At 39.2% G+C, this 22,798-nt stretch overlaps 1 protein-coding gene across 3 annotated transcripts in view; it reads left to right on the top strand.

Annotated features, from left to right (window-relative positions):
• The window catches only part of ARL15 (ADP ribosylation factor like GTPase 15), a 217,971-nt gene that overhangs the window by 3,966 nt on the left and 191,207 nt on the right, over nucleotides 1-22,798 (top strand). Inside the window, exons 2-4 of one of the 3 annotated variants that reach the window (XM_054053545.1) lie at nucleotides 7,726-7,741; nucleotides 9,516-9,606; nucleotides 10,232-10,288. The exons of 1 other annotated variant lie outside the window; for it this stretch is intronic. In XM_054053545.1, the coding sequence (XP_053909520.1) occupies nucleotides 10,235-10,288 (54 nt within the window). In that variant the 5' untranslated portion in view covers nucleotides 7,726-7,741; nucleotides 9,516-9,606; nucleotides 10,232-10,234. Of the gene's footprint in view, nucleotides 1-7,725; nucleotides 7,742-9,515; nucleotides 9,607-10,231; nucleotides 10,289-22,518; nucleotides 22,585-22,798 lie in introns of those variants that run through there. One more of the 3 variants, XM_054053546.1, reaches the window with a different exon arrangement.

The raw sequence follows: 22,798 nt of genomic DNA, 5'->3' as shown, positions 1-22,798 counted from the left end.
ACATAATAATAATAATAATAATAATAATAATAATAATAATGCAGTGGTGTGGTTTTCATTGTGGTGTTTTGGGGTTAGTTTTCCTTTTTGTCAACATGGCTAAACAGGTTCAAAGTATTGAGAGGAATCCATCTTCACTTATTTAGAGGCGCCTCTAACTCATATGGTTTATTCTCCTTGTATTGAAGTTTGCTCCTTTAGAACATACTATGGGAACACAGCAGCATCAATGTAGATTTGTAGGGTTTTGCGACTGCATAAATCTGTGGTGTATCAAAGCCTTCTGCTTTGTTCTTGCTGCATTGTGCCTGGAAGGATTATACTGCATGCATAAAACTTGCGTTGGCTGGTCTGTATTCAATACACTGTGCTTAACTTTAGAAATTACAGCATGATGCATCCTATGAAAAGCATGGCGTGTGACCAGTTTTACTATTTTTGCTTGGAGAACTTGTGGAGAAACAATAGCAATGCTTCAATTTTTCACATGCCATGCTTGCAATCCAGATTTTAAGCTGCTGAGTAGACTTTCACAGTATACTTCATTAGTGGCAGCCTGTGTGCTAGATAAGGATCTTACACTTAACAGTTGTATGTATCAGCCTGATCTGTGTAGAGCTTTTAAGAGCTACTTTAGGGGATGATGTGGAAATTGGAATTGATGTGGCTTCACAAAAAAAGAATAGGTCTTTTATGGCCCTGCGAGTTTGTAAAATAAATTTGATACCCTGTTTAATTTTGTATATTTAGCATTCTTAGTATGATAGCTTTTCCTCAACCTATATCCTATACTGTGTATATCTTAGTTGCATATAAGAATGTTTCTTGAGGCAGGTAATAAAGAGTATATTCCAACCTGAAATGGAAGATAACACTTTTGGTGTAAACAAACCATGTCAACTTCAGTGATTTTTATTTTCCTTTGTTTTTTTCTTTTACTTAAAAATTAAGCATGAACGTGAGCATTACAAAGTCAAGAGAATGCACACGCATAGTGCAGTAGAATCCTTATTGCTTTGTTTAGAATTTCTGTTAACTGTAATGACTTTGGGTTTTTTGTTTGTACATTTGTTAGCTGTTATGAACTCTTTCGCTTCTTTGTGTGTGCACATAGAAGTTGAAATTTGAGTAGTTTTTTAATAAATTTAACTAAATTTTCAAGTTTTAGATGAAGAGGCCTTGAATTGACTTCAGAGTTTCTTGCTTTCTGGAAGATTTTGACCTCATAGTTAATGTTCAGGCACAGTCTTTCTTGACTGGGGAGAGCCATATATATCAAGCTCTGGTGTTTGTAAAAATATGAGGTAATATTAAAATAAAAAAAATGTTTCTGAGAAACTCCGTTGGACAGCTTGCTTCTAAACCCTTCACTTTTATTTAGTTGGACACTTTAATTTGGGCAGGTTTGATTTAAAAAGTGGTACTACATGATAGAACATGGTCACTTAATGGTTCTGATCTACTTCAAATCGCATCTTTCCCTTCTGTTGCCTGTTTCACTGTTTGATATCTGTAGACTACAGAGAACATTCGTTGTTATACTACATATTGTACTATGGAGGCACCTCTTTCAAGGTTATGTCACTGAAACTTTGTAAACCAGTAGCTGCTGTTCTTGGAATAAAGAAACATAGGGCAAGGTCTATACTAGGAACCCTGGATTCTTCCTCTGAGGCATGCACGGGTTTTTTCATATGTCACTTGCAACGTCAAGCAACAGAGGTCTGTGTAGCCTTACCCTCTGTTTGCTACACATTTCTGTCATCATATCAGTTTTGTCTTTTGTACTGTAACTATAAGGGTTATTGGGACTGTCTGTTGACTTATCGATCAGCTATAACATCCTTGAAATTCTGCGTGCTCCACAGGGCACAATGGCTTATATTTTAAGATACTATTCCTCCTTCTTCAGTTTGAGAAGTTGATTGGGCATGAGGTTGAGAGGTCTAATGTTGTTTCGAAGTAAAGACATAGCTAAATGTAGGAAAGAAGGCAAGTAACAGGTGTAAGATCAACTAATCTAGAGAGTGAATGCAGCTGTATTAGTGTTTGGATCAGATGTGAATTTATGAAGTTAATCTTAGTCACCACTCTACTGTATGTAGGTTTGCATTGCAAAGAGGTTATGGATCACATGAACTTAAAATCATAGAATGATTTCTGTTGGAAGGGACCTTAAAGATCATTCCAGTTCCAGCCCTCCAGACCCGGGGAGGGACACCTTCCACTAGATCAGGTGGCTCAAAGCCTCATCCAACCTGGTCTTGAACACCTCTGGGGATGAGGCATGTGTGACTTCTCTTCGCAACCTGTTCCAATGCCTCGCCACCCCCACAGTAAAAAAATTCTTCCTAATGTCTAATCTAAATCAGTTTAAAACCATTACCCCTTGTCCGGTCTCTCCACTCCCTGATAAAGAACCGCTCCCCAGCTTTCCTGTAGGCTCCCTGTTAGTACTGGAAGGATATATTAATATACTTGATATTTCTTAGATGAAACCAGATTGGAAGATGCATTCAACTAATAAGTTTTCAGTCTGCAAGACCAGATCAGAACTACTCTGAACTAAAATGCCTGAAATACATGGTGTGAATACTTGGTCTTCAGCACCAATCTTGCTATGTTGCGCTACATGCTATTACATACACGGCCACAGTAATTTAATCTAGAGTTGTGACTACTGCTGCTTCTGACTGCTTTCTGCACCAGCTTAGCAACATAGGAAGAAATCCAAACCAAATTTTTGAGTCTCTTATCCAAAGAAGTTTTTGTGGCTATGTTCCTGTTGGTATTTCATCTCTATGGAGCATAACAGTAAAACCTAAACCAGCTGGAAATGGCAAATAGGATCAGTTCTGGGAGACAACCTCCCACAAATGAGTGAGCATGCTTCTGATTCAAGTAAGTTTGACAGTTCATGAACCTGAATCTGGCTGAAGACCTGGAAGAGTGATGCTCTGGAAAACAACTCGTATGTGGTACAATCTACATAGCCAGTACTGCAAACAGTTTTTTTGCTGAAGGAAAGATGTAATTGGCCATATAGAAAGGGCAAAAAAAAATGTTAGTGACTTAACTACCTGGAAATTACTTGGCTCAACATAGATCAGTGAGCAGAAGTGTAGAATTCCTCTGAAAAAGATAAAAGTCAAATGCTGTATTTGCATATCCTGTAATAGGATGCATTATTGAATTCCCCAGCTAAGCTTGTGATTCAAAGGTGTCTGTTTCGAACAGTGAAACTTTGCTACAGCTTCCTTGGGAACACAAAGGAACACCTCAATATGTTTACAATTTCCAGCACAAGATTCCGTGAAGTTGCAGGAGTATTGCAGTGCCAGAAACTTCATTCTTTTCAGATGCATACCCTGAAGAAACAAATGAATTAGCACATTTAAAATCAAATTACCATTTTGCCTTTTCTGTGATGAGGATTGCGTTAGGGTGGTAGATGTTACTACATAAAAAAATCTGTCCCAGTTTCTAAAAGTGAATTACTCTGTGTTTGTTACGAATAGCAGTAGTGCCCTTGTGCATTACTCCCGGGTTCAATATGTGTTGGGTCCCACGTTGCTTTGCAGTGTGCCGCTCCAGAATTCTTCAGTCAGACCTCCAAGCCTGAGGCAACGTAGTAATGAATTTCACAAAAGGTTAGAAATGCAAGCTTTTAATAAGAGAGAAAATCTGCTTTTAGGAAGGACAAGATATTCCTCCTAATAGCCCACATCGATTACCATTTTTGGCTCACTGTCAGTATGATTAGCTCATGTTTTTTAATACTGCCAGCTTGTGATGTTTATTCTCTTAAACTGAGTTCTGAAGTTTTGTGATTATGTGAGGATATCAGCTTTCCATTAATAAAAAAACCCGTTTTTAGTTTCAAACTTAAAAGCATGACTGTGGGCCCAGACAGCTGTAAAACTGTAAGGAAGAAACGTATGCAGTAGGGTTTCAGCTCACAATATTCTGGACTATTTTGGTCTTCCTTTTTTTTTCCCCAGTGTGTGCAGCAAAACTTTCTAAAGTGCAAACTATCTGACTGCACAAAAGTGCTTGGGGACATGAATAGGGTATTTGCGCTTGTATAAGAGATTAGCTAATTTTGTAGGTCTGTCTCACTGGCAGCCTGGTGACTGTATTAGTTGCTGGCATGAGGATGTAAGTAGCTTCCTTCTATCTGAGGAAGATACAGAGTGGGAAGTCTGGCTGACGAGTCCTCTTATGTTTAGCTGCAGTCCTGCCCTACAGCTTTGTTGCTTATAAAGAAAAGCAGCCGGAAGAACTTCAATCTTTGTGCAACGCTTTGTGTTTATGGTGGAGCAGTAGAAGAGAAATTTCTTGACAGTACCATATTGGCTTTTGGCATTGGAGAGTCTGAGGAAGCAAGGTGGCATCCAAGAGCCAGTAGGAACTTGATATGAGAAAAAGAGTTGGCAGATTTGTTTGTTTGTTTTTCTTGTTATGACTCGTACTGTTTGGATAGAAGCAGCATCAGCTTTCCATGTTTTTATTACCTTTTTACAGCAACTGCTGCCTAGTCTTTCTTTATGAGCTTTCTTTTCTAACAGAGACAAAAAACTTCAAAGTGATAAAAAATGGAAGTTATTATTCTGTAAACTGTCAGTAGTAGATTTAATAAATAAGCATTGATAGCTTTTACTCTGGCAGTGAGTAAAAGGGAGAAAAGAGTGCAGAGATTATGAAGAAATTTCATGTTTGTGTGCATATGCTTTGGTTGGGCTGATGCAGAAACAAAGTGCATATTGGATCTGGGGAAAAAAATTATAGTGCCCCTTTTGATATGTTGGCAATGAAATACCAGTTGAAATTCAGTGTTGATAAATGTAAAGTTATATATATTTATAGTAAAGTCACATGACAGATACACGGATGGGCTCTAAAATACCTCAGGAAAGGAAAAGAGGATCCTTCTTTAAAATGTCATCTCAGCCCAGGCATCTGTCAGCAAGTTCAGAGTATGAATAAGGAAAAGGAAGGAAAATCTCATTTTTCACATTCCTTAAATACAAAGTTTGCTGTTGTCTTAAGTGCTGCATTTCAGATTGCATTGTCTCAGAGTATTGTAAAACTAAAGAAGGTAGAGAAGGATGACAGAGTAATTGAAAGAAAACAATTGCTTCCATACAAGGAGGGATTAAGTAGTTATAGCCCTTCAGTTTGAAGAAGAGATAGCTGAATGTGTGAGGAGGCAACGTTATAGATGTCTTTGAAATCGTGAGGAGCGGTACTTGAGCAGTAGAAGAAGAACTTCATGACGGTTATAACCCAAGAACATCTTTTTTTTCTCCACAAGTAGAGTTGAATTCTGGGTCTCACTTGTGCAGTAGCATTAGGCAGTAGACTACTACATTGTAGAGTCTCTTGGAGACAAGTCCATTGCAGAGTGTGGGGTATTCAACGTGGGATTTAGGTGGTAGGCTTGTGGAGATCCTGAAGCTGTGATTACTGGAGCCTAAGAATATGTCCATGAAATACATTTCCCTGTATTTTCTGGTGCTTATGCTGTGTGCTAAACACCTCCATCCCTCTTCTTTGAGGGGACAGCTAAAATGGGAAACTGCACTTAGAAAGTGGAGATATTCTGGTTGGTGTCCAGGAGTGCTCCCCAGTGTTAGCACAATTGTATTGACTAGACAGGAGGGGAGACTTTTTTTTAATTCAAAAGGATTTATGAAGATACTTCATCTGCTCCAGGGACATGTAGCTAAAGGGTTCCTTCTGCTTGGAGGTACTCCCTTAGCATATAAGCAAAGGCTATTTGCCTTCCAACATTTGTATTCTAACCAATTAATTATTTTATATGTAATGCCCACAAAACTGAATGAACCTGAAACTGAACTGACAGTCTGTGTAGAACCTGGGGTGATGATGTGCTCTGTAGTAAGGTATCTCAGTGCTATATTCTTGCCTAGAAGCTTGCTTAATTTCGGGTTTTAGCGAGAATGGAAAAAGGTGCAGAGTTCTTGAAAGTGTCTATGCTGTTCTTGCAGCTGTTCATTTTGTGTTGTCTAACCTGCGTCTTTCACTGCCTGAACCATTGCAGTCCTGGAAGCAGTCATGGAAAACTGTTCTAGTGACAATATTGCCAAAACAGAGGAGAGAGCATTGTTCTCTGGTGCATCCACTTGATTACTTTATAAGATGACAAGAGAGTTCTTGGATGCCATCCTAATTCCTTTTCGTATATCATTGCCTTTCCATCAGCATCAGGTTTCTTCTAGTCTTCAAACTCAGATTTATTTTTCTAATGATTATGAACAAGAAGGTTGGTATTTTAAAAATCTAATTATTCAGCATTAAAAGAGAACATGAAAGTATATTGAGTGTCTTTATCTCTGAGAACTGTATTAAAAACAAATTAGGAGTTTAAATTACAAATGTTATTAATGGATGGAGGGCTGTGACATCTTTTGCAGAAAGAGGCGCCTCAGAGCTCCTACTTGGAGTTCAGTACACAAGCTTAGCCAACAGCAGCTCTGGTCAAAGTTGCTGCTGCCTGTACTGTAGTGTAGTTGTGTGGGCTTTTGCGTACCTACACGTTCTTTAATACACATGAGCGCTGTGTATATCCTTGTATATCCTTAACTATATATCCTGTGTATATCCCATATATCCTTAAAACCTGCATATTGTTTACACTTTTATTGATAATTTTCACATTTCTAAAAAAGGTGCAGAAAAGAATGGGGCAGGCTTTTTTGCCTGGAAGGTCCTGTAATTACTGGTATGGACCACTTCTCTATAAATAAGTGGGAGGGCATCTTAATCTTTATTTTACTAAAGCAACTTCCTTTTATCAAATTGCTTTCTGACTTTATGGTCTTGAAACTATACTTAGTGCTGTAATTTATTTAAGTTTGTGGCAAAGTAAGCTGAGGTCAAGGTGATTATTTATGCTGGCTGGCAGAATTGAGGATTCGAACTCCTGCAGTTCTGTCAGGTGTTGAGTCTTTTGTGTCTTTTCCCAGAAGCTGATTAGGATCCCTCCCCACCTTTTGCCCATCAAGTTTCTTGAGACTGGTGCTTTCAGCTCCGTGGTTGCAGCTTTAAGTGATCAGTTGCAAAACATGCTCTAGTCTCTGCAAAATTTGCTCTCCTAAGTATTATGAATAGGAATTTCATTTCGTATTTGCCGAAGACATAGATAATAAAACAACAAGTTTGTATGGTTGAAGAATAATCTGCGCCAATGTCAGAGCTGCAGTGTTGGTGGTTTTTTTTTTTGTTTTAAAGACCAAATGCCGAAATTACTTTGTTCTGATATTTGTAGAGATAGCTGAGTGCTTGGAAAAAAAGACAGAGCGAATGGTTGTGGGTGAAAGCTTACACAGCTGCAAGGCAGACTCTTAAGTCATTATGGACAGCTATGTTTTTTACCACACATGATTAAAATAACAAAATTTTTGGCAAATATGTATGTTAGCCATGAGTTTAGTTTCCAGCTGGAGAAATTATTTTGTTTGAGATGACCCTTTGCCTACGCAGAGGGGTGTATATTGGCAGAGATGCATACATGTGTTGTTTGATATATTTTACCTAACAACTCCATTTCTCACTCTAGATGTGTTAAGTAACTTATGTTAAGAGTGCGTCCTTGCAGCATTGTATCAATCAAGATATCTTTCTCTTGTAGTTATTTGTAGGTGTATTTTTACATTATTTTTTTTCTTTTACTTTCATGCCTACCATGTAAAATCCTTTCAGAAAACAACAATAAACTGTAAGTAAATTATATGCAAATTCTCCAACAACTGTTTTGTTGCCCAATTGTATGGTCCAAAATGACTTGCAAAACCAAAGTAATGAAAGAAAGCAAATATCAAGAATAAATTCCCCATTGTAGCAGCAGGTTATGACGTTGTAATTCAGTCATGACAGCAAAATTCTGTAGGATAGTATCACTAAACTCCTAGTTATTTAAATCAATCCTGATACTATTTGGGTAATTAAACAGAAATAATATTGGGGAAATGTAAATTTTTTTGGAGGAGGAGGGTTGAATATAAGACAGAAGCTAATAACAGCAGTGGAATTAATAATTGTTTTTTTAACACTGTAGACAACAGATCATAAGCATTATTTTGGAGGCGTGGGGACGGGGTAATAATATTTCATGAGGAAATGCATCCACTGGTACTATGACAGTAGGAAGGGGAGGTAGTTTTAGAATTCATGCCTTCTAATAGATTGTTGATTTCAAAACATTAACGGTAGCAAACCTAGCTACAGATAAGTAAGGTAACACAGATGCAGCTTGCTTTATGCTACTGAGTCAAGAGTCCCCAGGCACTTGCTGGCGAATTTGAACTGCAGTTTAGTTCTCCCATGAACGTGTAGCCTGGAAGTACTGAACAAATTAAAAATGGAAATAAATTCATAATGCTGCGCTTGTCTAGAGTGAAAGTAAACTATGTGTACAGTGAGAAACTAATGATTTGCTTGAGCTGCATGTTTACTTCCCTTGCAACCTGAAAAAAACTTTTAATTTATAGACAAAATTTAGTCTGCCATCAATACAAAATCTGTCACGATGCTGAAAATACAAATCGATGTATCTATCACCTTGTGTTTAAGTAGGGCCTTAAACTGCAGCAGACTCAGTTAGGAAACTTTCTAGTAGGGAGGGTAATGAATCACTGGACTTGATTGCTTGGGGAAGTCATCCATTCCTGGAGCCTTTGGAACAAGATTTGTCAGGAGGGGTATAGGTATGGTTTATAACTCCACTCACCCCACTACTTCGCCTAAAGTAGGATTTCTCAAAGTCAGTTCTGTTCTTATTTTTCTGTGTAGCTGGTGTGTGTGTGTAGAAATGTCCTGGCAGTTTAAATGGTGCTTTGGAGCAGCCTTTCCTTGTCAGTAATAATATTCTAGATTGCTTCCATTAGAAAAGAAAATCAGCCATGCTGTTGAGGTTTGCTTTCGGGTTTTTGTGCTGCACTTCTTGGCTTTCAGACAGCTTAGTGACATATTCTTGTTTAAAATTTAAATTTGACAGTTACAGCAAAAGAAAAATGCTGCTACACAATTTTTCATTACTCATAATTCACAATAGCTGCTCTTTTATTTTTTTAAATCACAATTCTAATTAAATGGGTAATTCAATTGCAGACATTTTTTGTTGGGAAGTTATAAAGCAGATGCTAAAAAAGAAATGTTTTTACTGATACAGTTCAAGGTCTGTAGCATCCAGCATTTCACCTTCAATGTCTGAAAATGCAAGCAGATGATGTGCAGTCTTGTTAAACATAGAGTAAAAGTGTTCCACTTAACTGCTTTAATTTTTGCCTACAGTGACTTCTCAAACACCTTGTTAAAAGTAATTCCTCAATTACTTTTCTGAAGAAATCATTGTAAGCCTGCATTATTGTACCTGACTGTGTACTAAAAATGGCAAACCTAGAGTAGGTTTTATTTTGGTATTGGTGAGTTACATTTATTTTCTGGCTTTTTTTATGCTAATTAAAGAAGTAATTTTTCATCTGTCTCATCAGAAATTCATAGTCCATCATCAGCCTCTCTGGGTGACTGCAGAAGACATAGGATTGTGGCATCACAGCAGACTGGAACTTGAGCAAGTTGAGGGTAAAAACTTTTAATATGATTGTTCACAGCTGTAAGAGCAGATTAAATGAATATTCAAGATGGAGAGTTCTATTGAACATGAAAATCTCGAAGACTAAAGGAGAATGACTTCAGAAATGTGGGAACACTGAATTCTATGCGTTGTTTTGGTATTTAGAGGAAGAGAATTTGAATGGTGATACAGGGAGAGACTAATAGTTAAACTTTGAAGCCTTTTACAGTCCACTAAGAAGCCTAAAAAGTACATTACTCTATTAAAATGTTTCTTGGAGGTTGTTTTTAGAGCAGAGTAGATAAAAAGAAGTGGGACTGGAAGCTTGCATGCATAATGTTAATGTTGTAGACAGGCATTTTGGGGAGCATTAGGTAATTTAAGGCCTATAATGAAATACTGAATTAGTAAATGTAATTGTGTTGGCACCCGCTTCTGTACGAAGGGTAGTAAGACTCTGTATAATCTGAATTTATACAGCATTTTTCAGAGCTTGTTTAATACAGCTTTACAGAAGAAAGATAAGGTAGTATACCATGAGATGTTTCTTTCGAGGGAGAGGGGAGAGATGGGAAGAAAACTAGTTCTTAATAAATAGGATTCTTGGTAATGTCTTTATTTTAATTTCTTTAGACTATGTCTGAATGTATCCAGCTCTCATTTGCTGTTTGTAGAATTGGCATTTACACGGTAAGGCACTGTTCTAACTAACTAATTTTTGCTGGTGTTAATGCCATTTGAATGAAAGGAGGTCTTTTGGTATCAGGATTAAATAATGCAGTTGGCAAAAGGGATTTGTCATAGTGATTTACATAAATGGATTACAGCATGGTTCTGTCTTGTCAAAGATGTACTAATACCAGGACAGAATTAAAAAGGAAAGAAAATTTCAGCTAACCCCTAAAGGTGTAAGAGAATTCGGAATTCATGTGCATCAATTGCTGAGAATTCTGGCCTAATGTTATTGTTGAAGGGTTTGTATACATTTGCTTTTAAATATCCCAGATGTTTGAGTAATGTCCTGTATTAAATTGTATTAGCTAAATGCACATATCATTGTAAACTTTGTCTGGAGCGCCTTAATATTTTCCAAATGCTGTTAAGTTAAGCCTCCCAAACCTTAGTCAAGTTATCTAAAAGAAATACAAGGTTTACTTAAAACATATGTCCTGAATATGCTAACTTTTTTTTTGGCTCCTCCCAGTTGTTCCAATTAATGATGGGAACAGTTAGATGAATGAGGTGTTTCCTAGAAATTCATTGTGTAAGCTGCATTTGAGCAACAGCGACTTATACATTGTGTAAGCAGAGATTACCCATACTTCAAATCTTGGAGCTTTGGAGTGGAAGAGCTGCTTGTACTGTTAATACTTTTCAGGAGGAAGCCTGGCACATACTACTTCCCATTTTATTAGGCTGTACAGTCAAAGTGTAGGTGGCTTTTGAAGCTATCTATGATGAGGGCTATGTACCATCAGTAGGTCTTACTTGAGGGCAGACTTGCAAAACTATTTTTTTGCATTTACTTTTGTTCTCAGAATTTGGTTTCAGATGGGGTTTAATATCTGCTTGAAGTTTGTTGTTTTTTTTTTTTCCCCTCCTTATGAAATTTGCCTGTGTTCTGTTCTCAACATCTGAAAGACCATTTTCTAAATGGTTTAAGGTAACAGATCGGGGAAATGTGCACAAAATCCTAATGGAGGAAACTGCTTCTTGCAAAGTCAAAGGCATTTTTTTCTTTCATATTTAAGTTCCTTAGGAAGACTTTCTCTTCCTAGATTCCTATGTGTTAAGAGTAATATGCTTAAGATAATAAGATAATATGCTTATCTTGAAGGAACAGGGGGTTACAGTATGAGATTTTAATAAAATCATAGAATCACCAGGTTGGAAGGGACCCACTGGATTATCGAGTCCAACCATTCCTAACACTGCCTAAACCATGCTCCTCAGCACCTCATCCATCTGTTCCTTAAACGCCTCCAGGGAAGGTGACTCCACCCCCTCCCTGGGCAGCCTCTGCCAGTGCCCAGTGACCCTTTCCATGAGAAATTTTTTCCCGATGTCCAGCCTGAACCTGCCCTTGTGGAGCTTGAGGCCATTCCCCCTTGTCCTGTCCCCTGTCACTTGGGAGAAGAGCCGAGCTCCCTCCTCTCCACAACTTCCTTCTGGGTAGTTGTAGAGAGCAATAAGGTCTCCCCTCAGCCTCCTCTTCTCCAGGCTAAACAACCCCAGCTCTCTCAACCGGCTCCTCGTAAGACTTGTTCTCCAGCCCCCTCACCAGCTTTGTTGCTCTTCTCTGGATGCGCTCCAGAGCTTCAACATCCTTCTTGTGGTGAGGGGCCCAGAACTGAACACAGTAATCAAGGTGTGGTCTCGCCAGTGCCGAGTACAGGGGCAGAATAACCTCCCTGGACCTCCTGGCCACGCTGTTTCTGATCCAAGCCAAGATGCCATTGGCCTTCTTGGCCCCCTGGCTCATGTTCAGGACACCCCCAAGTCCATCTCCTCCGTGCAGCTTTCTAGCCAGACTCCTCCTAGTCTGTAGCACTGCGTAGGGTTGTTGTGCCCCAAGTACAGGACTCAGCATTCGGCCTTGTTAAACCTCATGCCATTGGCCTCAGCCCAGTGGTCCAGCCTGTTCAGATCCCTTTGCAGAGTCTCCCTACCCTCCAGCAGATCCACACTTCCACCCAGCTTAGTGTTGTCCACAAACTTGCTGAGGGTGCACTCAATGCCTTCATTCAGGTCATTGATAAAGACATTGAACAGAGCTGGACCCAGTACCGAGCCCTGAGGAACCCCACTTGTAACTGGCCTCCAGCTGGAGTTAACTCCATTGACCACCACTCTCTGGGCCCGGCCATCCAACCAGTTTTCAACCCAGGAGAGTGTGCGCCTGCCCAGGCCAGAGGCTGACAGTTTCTGAAGCAGAATGCTGTAAGAAGGTATGTCGAAGGCTTTACTGAAGTCCAAGAAGACTATATCCACAGCCTTTCCCCCATCCAGTAGTTGAGTTGCTTTGTCATAGAAGGCAATCAGGTTAGTTTGGCAAGACCTGCCTTTCATGAACCAGTGTTGACTGGGCATGATCACCCGGTTCTCTTGCATGTGCTTCATGATAGCACTCAAGATGACCTGTTCCATGACTTTCTCCGGCACTGAGGTCAGAATGACAGGGCTGTATTTCCCCGGATCCTCCCTGCAACCCTTCTTGTAGATGGGCACAGCATCAGCCAGCCTCCAGTCCAGTGGAACTTCCCCAGTCAGCCAGGACTGCTGGAAGATGATGGAAAGGGGTTTGGAAAGGACATCTGCCAGCTCATTCAATACTCTTGGGTGGAATAGCTGCAAGGTAGGCAAAACCCATCTACAGGCTCTTTAGGAGGCCATAGTAAGCCGACCAAATGAATTTCAGAGGATATCCAAGCGTGGATATTGCAAAACTGGGTATAAGCAGGTATCATGTAAAGCAAAATACACACTCTGAAAATAACTAGTTCTGTTCTAGTTTAAAATAGGTAAGTGTGGTGTGTATACTGCAGTGCTTTGCTAAGTTGTGCTAACTGCAGTTATAGTGACAGTTGGATAACTGATACCTGATTCTGACCTTTTGGGCAGTGTAATCTTGAAGTTCATCAAACATTTTAAATCACAAAATATAAAGAGCTATCTTCATTTATGTAAATGCTGAGAAGAACTGATTTTATCAACTGCTGGTACTTAAGGGAGGAAAGTGAGGATGATGATGAGTAAACTTCAAAGCATCCAGAGATTACTGTTATGGCCACAGTGCAGAGGGAGGACATCCATGGCATGTGAAGTGCATTTGAAGGCTAAAATAGGAAAGTGCTAGGTGCCAAGTGTGCTTGCTTATATAGAAATGCCCATCACTGGAAAGGCAAATTGTAGGTGATCTGACTGGAGAGTGAGTTTGGATGGTTTTGGTACGAGAGTAAAGGGAGAGGCTTGCTGAAGTGAGAGTTACGTGGAAGTGCAGTGTGATAGTTCCTCCTTCTGCACTATGCCCTGCTCATGCTCAGTCTTTAACTCCGTCACTGGATTTATTGCTCAGATGTGCGAGCAGTCTGCCAGCTAGCAAGCATGGTGCTCCCTACTGATGTCAAGAAGCAAAACACCAAACTCCTATTCATATTTTCCATTTAATTAATTCCTTATATCTTGTATTGCATGCTTTCTTCTGTGTGCTGCTTTGCAGATTTAATAGATTTTTTTTGTTGTTGTTTTTAATTGATTTTTATCCAAAACCCAAGCAATCTCTCAAATGCCAGTCCTTACCAGCACCATGTGTTCTGTTTTGTACTGGATTACTTGGAAACTTCCTGTTCCTCATTGTACAGTGCTGCAAGTGTCTTGCAAAGACTCTTAGTCCTTTGGACTACAGACATCTCAACTGTTAGTCTGTTATCAAGCTGCTTATCAGTAACACTCCTGAGCACCCATTGCATCAGCTGTATTACTCCGTTAAATACGCTTCCTGTTTTTCAGGCCTGTACAGATTATTAGATGGAGGAAGGGTTTACGTAGTTATCCGTGGTAAAAGAGCCTGTGCTGCCTTCGGCTGCCATGACTAAGAGCACAAAGCTTTATTGTCTTGGGCTAGGAAAAGCGTAGATCTTTGTGAGAGTGCAGAAAGAGATGTGATGCCCATTTTGGGGGGTTAAACTAGATGAGGTTACTTGGGAGTGTGTAGCTTGAAGAGGGGAGTAGTAGAATAGCAGAGGTGGTTAGTATAAAACCTGTACAGATATCTGTAATGTTCTGAAGCTGAAATATGTGTATCCTAAAATTAAAACGCTATCGTGAAATTAAATGAAAACTTTTGGGATTAAAAAAAACCTATCAATCATCTAACCAATCAAGATTGTTTCCTCCATGTGTTTTACACAGCTAGTACCTTCTGGCAGAAGTTCAACTCTTCTCAAATTCATGGTTCTGCTTCTCCCACCATAGCAATGTCTGAGTCAGATGTGTCTGTTGGAAGTGTGGGAACAGGCAGATGAACTACTTCTTGAACCTGGGGAGACTGTAAGCATACGATAGCTTGTACCAAAGCTTGTTATTATATTATCATCATTAACTTCCTTTCTGTTTCTCATTTAATTTTTTTAACCAGGTACAGATCCTAATAAAATAATGATGGAGAGTTCAATCTACGTGAACTTCAGAAGAAAGATAATCAAAATTTGCTGTCTTGTAAAGCAGTTTTTATGATGGGACTTCTTAAAATCCCATCTGTATGCCTGTAATAGTAAGCTTTTTTAAGAGGTAATAAGGTGTTCTTTCCTGTCTCTACCCACTAAATGTGACTCCAGGACTAAGCAAAAAGTAATCTTCCTATTGCTTGTTGTTTTGGATAACAGCAGAGACAGAAATCCCTGCAGTGGTAAGAACCATGCAGAAAAAACAAGGTGGCTTAGTAGAAATGTGGTCCTTTACTAGTATGGATTAGAAAGAAAAGTAGTGGAAGAGAACGTTTCCTCCTGAGGAAGTTTGAAAGTAACAGTTTTCCTTGATTGTAAAATATGGCATTGGTAGATAAACCACTAGAAAACACTCTTTTAAGAATAAAGCGATAGGGATAACAAAAAGCCTTCTGTAAGAGCTTTCTGCTTCTGAGGTGCTGGGTATGGCAGAACTGATGCGCTCCAGCAGTACTATATCGATCTTGGCATCTTCTTCCTGAAAATGATGAGTAATGTATATTTTGATGTTAGTAGTGTCTGTGCTTGAATTTTGTGCAGTGAGATGTGGAAATAAATGATGCGTTTATACAGTTGTGCTTACTGTAGTTTATATATGTGAAGTGTAGTAAGTGGTGCAAATGTGCTTTTAGTTCTCCGGTTTACTTTGGATTAACTTATATTTGTCTTTGTTTGTAATGATAAATTCATGTCTTGAAATGGTTTGACTGGAAAACATCTGGTGTGCTAAGGAATTTGTCTGACATTACAACAAAACAGAACTGACATTTATTCATGAAGTGGTTGAGGGGAAGCTCTTCAGAAAAGAGGAATCAACTGAGGTGGTCATGGAATAGAAGGTAATCATGGCAGATTGTTTGGAAAGGTTCAGGAACTAGCCTGTGACTCTCAGTATGGAAAGCTTCCTGTGAGACTCTTCCCCTCCCTGACGTGGTTTCCCATTGGAAAATACGAGGTTAAAGTAGTAACAGAGCTCATATGGCATATCCTGTCTACTCCTCCCTTTCCCATATCGTGTCCTTGACATGAGCAGCAAAACAAAGGCACAGAAGGGTAGCAGGAAAAAATCCTTTTATGTGCTACCCTTTGGGAAATGCAGACAATTCCATTCACAGACACTATTGATATTCTGTGGGTAGACTGCTGGAAAGGAAAGGTATGTTTTCAACTTCCAGCCTTAAGTAAAAGGTGTTTGCTGTCACCAGAGTCTTCGGCGACTGGGTTTGATGGGAGTATGTCCACTTTGCTGTAGATCTGTAGTTAAACTACTTGAATGATGCTGGTGAGCGGTGTGTGTTGCTGCCAGTCTAAACAGGAGAATGAGAGGCAGAAATATTCCAATGTGTGTGGTGTTCTGTGCATGTGAATGTTAGATACACAGTGGATCTTTCTGCTATGAAACTTTCCCTTCTACTTCTCTGGAATTAACTATGAATCATGACTTTTTTTTTTTAAACGGAGAAAGTAAAGACAGGTGAAGTGGGAGGTCATCAAGGCTGGTCCAGTACTGAGGATCAGAATACAATTCCCTACTGTAGCTTTCCAGTGTTCATTGGTTAAAGTATACTACCTTTGACTGGCTGAGCAGTCTCTCTTTGTGGCCAGAGCTCAAAGAGTTCAGCTGCTTGGTCAATCAGTGCTGCTGTGACAGCACTGCTTCCCTGACACGGTGTACGTACAGCTCTTACTTACAGACTCTGACAATTAGTAATTTATTTCACTGGGAAAGGTATGGTTTGCCAAATTAGCCTGTTAATCTTTGTCAGAATGAAATGCCTGTTTCACAAATTTGCAGGCTGGAACAGAGCTTTATCCTGAACTAGGAACATCATGAACTTGGTTTGTGTGCCTTCTAACTAGTCTCTGCTGTCCATGGCCCCTTCCCGCTCTATAAAACAGCAGTGTTGTTCCACAGATTGTTGCCTTTAGATGGAACTAGGAAAAAAGACTAGATCCTCATAACAACAGTCTTCAATCTTTTATGTTCAAATAACTTGCTGTTCAGTTTGTATCTATCAAAGCTATGTTGTTAGTTATCTAGTACATAAACACTGTTTTGCATCTTCACTTGGGGGTCAGGATTCCTGATATTCAATGTTGCTGTCTTTCAGCAAAACAGTTGTGTAATATACTGGCAAAATGTCATGTTTTCCCTTCAGTGGCTGGTCTGCATGAAAGATAAACTACTTCACAAGTGATGCAGGGGATGATTGTGTGGGCATGGAATTTTCCTGATGGCCTCTGCTGAGCATCCTTTTTTCTTGAAATTGCAGAGTGGCCTCTTTAATTATAAAAATAAAAAATAATTCTTTTAAATGAATAATAGAATTAAAATGTAAATTGCATGTACATTGTGAAGCAAAGGTAGTAAAAATCCTCAAAGCTCTTGAACATCAGCCAGTTGTGGTTCTGCGTGTTAAAAGTTTTTTTGGTTCAGCTGCTAATAGAATTACATCAGTGTAATCTGCTAATGTTTATCATTATCTTTTCTCTTTTATTCCATACTTCAGTTATTCATTATTTTATCCATTTTCTGCACTCCTGTCCTGTTACTGTTCCCTTAAATGTTGTGTTTGTTTTCTTCACACTCTCTGATGTCATTCTACTTCATCCGTTCCTTCTCTGTTAGATCAGACTTCTTGCCACTGACAAAGTAAGACTTTTTGTTCTGTACAGCTCACTTCCCTTGTACTTCAGACTTGTTTCTTAATGTTGATTTATTAATTTGCTCAGGCTTTGGCAGAGAGTGTTTTAACATCTGCAGTTGTTTGTTAGTATGAGTGGTGTTGGTGGAAAGGTATGTGTGCAGGTGGAACATATTGAGGTAAATTGTATGCTTAAGTCTCTTTTCCTCAAATTCCATTACTACTGGCTTTTTTAAGCACTGTTTACACTGTACTGTAGTCAGACAATATACACTTCAGATTCTGGAAGGTGATTATTTTGTCCCCTAATTTTGAAACTGCATGCGTTTCCAAAACATGAGAGATTTTATTTCTCAGCTAGGCCTGTGTTAGGTAATTTCTTGAAGATCTGGTTACTTAACTTTGTTGTCTTAGATTAAATGGAAGACATTCCAGTGCATTTCTCTGTGTTAGGTACTCTTGAATAATAAACCCTCTGTGTAGGGTCATACCTATATGGCCAGCGGAGGCTCAAACTCTGATCAATTCCTAGCATAGTCTCCACTGTGACAAGCAAACAACAGGCTACAGGGAGATGGGGAATGTATCAAACACAGCAGTGGAAACAGTGCTAGTTCTGCACTGTGTGTACCTTGCGTCTATGCATGGAAGACAAAGTGGAATTTGTTAAAAAGTTCAGTCTTTCTAGAAGACAGGTCCCAGAATGACAAAGGTTAAGAGGAAAGAGGCTGTGGAGTAAGACTTGACAAAGGCTTTTGATTACTGGCATCAAATTTTGTGTTTTAAATGGTCTTGCTTTGCTGCTTAGGAACCGTGTGTTCTTTTTGTCCCCTGCTTGAATGTACTGGCTATGGAAGAGAATGATTCCACAAAAAGAGAGGATTGGGTCGTGTTGTGGCATGTTAGAGAATCGTAGAATCACCAGGTTGGAAGGGACCCACTGGATCATCGAGTCCAACCATTCCTAACACTGCCTAAACCATGCTCCTCAGCACCTCATCCACCGGTCCCTTAAACATCTCCAGGGAAGGTGACTCCACCCCCTCCCTGGGCAGCCTCTGCCAGTGCCCAGTGACCCTTTCCATGAGAAATTTTTTCCTGATGTCCAGCCTGAACCTCCCCTTGTGGAGCTTGAGGCCATTCCCCCTTGTCCTGTCCCCTGTCACTTGGGAGAAGAGCCCAGCTCCCTCCTCTCCACAACTTCCTTCCGAGTAGTTGTAGAGAGCAATAAGGTTTCCCCTCAGCCTCCTCTTCTCCAGGCTAAACAACCCCAGCTCTCTCAGCCACTCCTCGTAAGACTTGTTCTCCAGCCCCTCACCAGCTTCGTTGCTCTTCTCTGGACACACTCCAGAGCCTCAACATCCTTCTTGTGGTGAGGGGCTCAGAACTGAACACAGTGTTCGAGGTGTGGCCTCACCAGTGCCGAGTACATAGGGAGAATAACCTCCCTGGTCCTGCTGGCCATGCTGTTTCTGATCCAAGCCAAGATGCCATTGGCCTTCTTGGCCCCCTGGGCACACTGCTGGCTCGTGTTCAGTCGGCTGTCAACCAACACCCCCAAGTCCTTCTCCTCCGTGCAGCTTTCTAGCCAGACTCCTTCTAGTCTGTAGCACTGCGTAGGTTTGTTGTGCCCCAAGTACAGGACTCAGCATTTGGCCTTGTTAAACCTCATGCCATTGGCCTCATGCCATTGGTTACTAGGGAAGTAACTCTTGGTTTCAAGGGTTCTAAAATGCTTTTTGCTGTAACATCTCATCTGACTTTGAACGAGAAGGTAACTATGAAAGGGATCAAGTGTGGAAATACTCTCCTTGACATACCAGATTAAAAAGCGGAGGCTATAGTAGCATGAGAACCCTGAATACCAGACCTCAGCCTTGCGGGCATGAGTAACATGGGCATCATGAAAGGGAGTTCTAAACCCAAATACCCAATGAATAAGAAGATTAAAATTTATATGAAAAAGAAGAGTTGTGGTGGAATGAGCTGTGCAGAGCCAGTGGAAATGTGAGGCTCTAGCACTGGGGAGCAAGAAAACCACAATAAAAAAAACTGAGGTTTTAGGTCTTGTGTTCTCCTGAAACTTGAATTCATCTTATAAAAGCTATCACCCTCTGAAAATAATCTAGTGGATGATAAATCAGATTCAGATGGAGAATGTGAATAAAGCTTTTTGGTTAAGTATGAAATCTGAATGAATTTGGAAATGCCTGTTAAACTGTTCTACATGATGGTTTTATTATTCTGTTTGCCTGTATTCCTGAATCTTGCAGCTAGCCGCTCAACTTTCAAACTTCCTGATGAGGACAAAAGCTATTTTTTTTCCCAGCATGGTAAACTGAGCTGTAAAATGCAAACAATTTACTGAGATTCCACATCAAGTTCTAGACAAGATCTTGGGTTCTGAATCACAGTGCATGGTGCAGTTTACACTTGGGCACTTGAATTGTGACAGTAGCCTTCTGCAGATTTTACTGTTGAAATTAGAACATCATTAGAAAAAAAATGTGCTGTGGTTGCAAGTCTGTTTGCAAATTCTAGCTCAAGATTTAGAAAATATAGGCTTGTTTTGTGTCATGTTTTGTGATAGTTAGGATTTTCCCTTTCAAAGTTCTGCAGTGTAGGAAACTTTGCTGAGGAAGGAAGATGACAGTAATTTGCTCTATTCCTTGAATAATATTGGAAGGAATACTATTTGGTTTCATGTTGTCCCCTTTGTGACAACTTTCAAGATTTCTTTTCGATGTTTCTTTAGGTGAGGCATGGATGCCAGGTAGTCTGACATCTTTTTTTTCTCTTAGGATAGGGTTCTAATTAGGTAACCATTTCTATTCCATAGATGCTAACTCTGATATTGTATATGACCAGGACTGAGCCTTTTCTATTTTTGGTCTCCTCTTCCCTTCATCACTAGCATATTTTTGCTAAAAAGAATCATTTTATATTTCAGTGTGTGTATTGCCTGCTTATCATATCTGCTGCGAGGAAAGTTTTCTGCTCTTAATAAGGAAAAAGTATTCGGTGGAGAATTGAAAAGAGAGTGCGTAGAAAAGAGAGTTTTCTGGGATACCAAAGAGTTATTTGGATACCTTTCTGTAAAGGTCTTTTCAGTGACTAGTCTAGGTTTGTTAAGGTTGAAATGTCTCCTTAATTGAGAAAAGTGCTTTATGGACAGATGGATTAATGGACCAATGTGTTTCTGATGCAAGATTTCATGGTGTGATTTGGTGAAGTATAAGAAGCCTCAGAAACGGGGAGTCTGTCTTGATGCACAAATGATTCTGTTTTACGTGTTCACACAGAAGAATCATAATAATGCTGAAAGCAATGAGAGTCATCTAGTTCATCCCTGGCTCAGAAGGAGGATAAGCAATGGCTAAACCAGCTCTGACCAGACTGGTTCTGTAAAAAACCCAGCAGATTCTGTAATCTCCTATAGCAATCACTTCCTGAGCTAGCCATACTCCTGTAAACATTGTTTTTCTAAGATCTCAGCTAAATCTCTTGTTAATCTCTCTTGCTACGGTTAAGCTTTTCTTTGTCTTACACATAGCAAATACAGAGAAAAGTCTCGTCCTTTGTTTGAAAATTGTTTGTCATGTAATTATTCAGCTGTAAATTAATATCTGGGTCACTCTGTACAGAACTCCAAAGGTACAACCAGAGTTAGGAATTATTTGTGGGGCAGGTACAATTCATAGATGCTGAGCTCTGCTTTGTTCTTTTGCCTTACTTTACTTCAATAAAACAGGTGTCAGGAGGAGCTTATTATTTTCATTCTGAGCACGATAAATTGCTTGATGAGGATCATTTATTGCGTAGGCACTCCTCCGTCAAGGATAACTGGAAAGACTCTTAGAAGAGAAGCTTCACTAATGTTTGCACTTCATTTTATTATACAATAGAAACAAGATAAATATACCTGGATGTTCCTAGAACAGTGAGTGAAACCATTAAACGTATTCAATGTTTTTTCTTTCCTCTGTATTAAGAGTCTTAGGAGTTGGAACTCAGCAGTTCTTCTACAGAGCAGTTGGGAAGAGGTGATTTTAATAGTGACAGGATTCCATCCTGAAGAATAGTGTACTTTGAACAGAAAAGCATTGCAAATGCTTCCATCATCGGGTAATGTTTGGTTAACTTGAATTGTTATGAAATTAGACTTCAGGCCTTAACCTCTTGTATTAGCTACAGACCACTTAACTTCAGTGCAGTTGTTTGCTACTTTTACAGAGAGAAACCATTCTATTTCTGGTTTAACAATGAAGAATTTGCTACTTAAAACCTGAAAATATTTTTAGAGGGTTGAGTCAATATATGTGGTTTGTAAAGAATGTAATGTTGTTTCTGTCTATAGCTGAAAACTGGTAAATTTGAACAAATTGTAAGTTTGGTTCACATTCTGCTTGCATGGCACCAAAGGCCAACAACTGGCTGTTAACACTTACTCTCTTGTGAACTGATTCAGGACAATCTACCTGGTTGCATTTACAGTCTAGTAGAACTATTTCTTGTTTGATTAAGCTTTTAGAAAGAGGCAAGACTCACGGGGCTTTCAGTGAGAGTATGTTGTGTCGCTTAAATAGGAGAGGGTGAGGTTAATCAACTTCTAATGCATAAGCATTAATATGGTTATGGTGATTAAAATGTAAATTTAAATTACTGGTGTTTGTTCAGATGTTTCTTACTTCATATAAAACAAAACAAATGTGTTGCTGCGTTTGAAAGAGTAAACAAAGTACAGATTTCAAACCAATTAGGGTGAACACTTTTCTACTTACTTTTATCTGCAAGTTTCTGTTTAGACCAATCCGTAGTCTAAAAAGTTTCTCTGCCACTGTGGTTTTTTTGCTTCGGAGTTCATGCAAAAGGCACTTCTTTAAGAAGTTTTTCATAGCTTTTAGAGATCAACAATCCAGTTGAAGGTAAATATTAAATTGGTTTATATTCATTGGGGTATATAATTTGTAATGAAATCTGTATCTTTTCTGTCTGACTTATGTTTGTATAATAAATGAAGTATAATGTTTATTTTAAATTTTCAGATACCTTCAGTAGCTATAGAATGTGCACAAAGAACCAGATATCACCCTCAGAATGCCAAAATTATGAAAATGTGAGTGTTTCCAAGAGACAGATTTTTCTTGAACGCATAGCTGTGTATGTTGATGGATAAGTTAAATTAGATCTTCCTCAGAATTTCAAATTATGCTTCAGCTTTCAGTAATACTGAGTTGTTCTGTAATAAATTTGAGGAATGGCAGTCAAAAAGTTTTTTAGATAAACTAGTGAATTAGATAAACCAGCAGATAAAATGGATATTTTAACAT

Source organism: Cuculus canorus, chromosome Z (assembly GCF_017976375.1).
Source record: "Cuculus canorus isolate bCucCan1 chromosome Z, bCucCan1.pri, whole genome shotgun sequence".
Lineage (NCBI taxonomy): Eukaryota > Metazoa > Chordata > Aves > Cuculiformes > Cuculidae > Cuculus > Cuculus canorus.
This window is presented reverse-complemented; position numbering and strand designations above follow the sequence as displayed.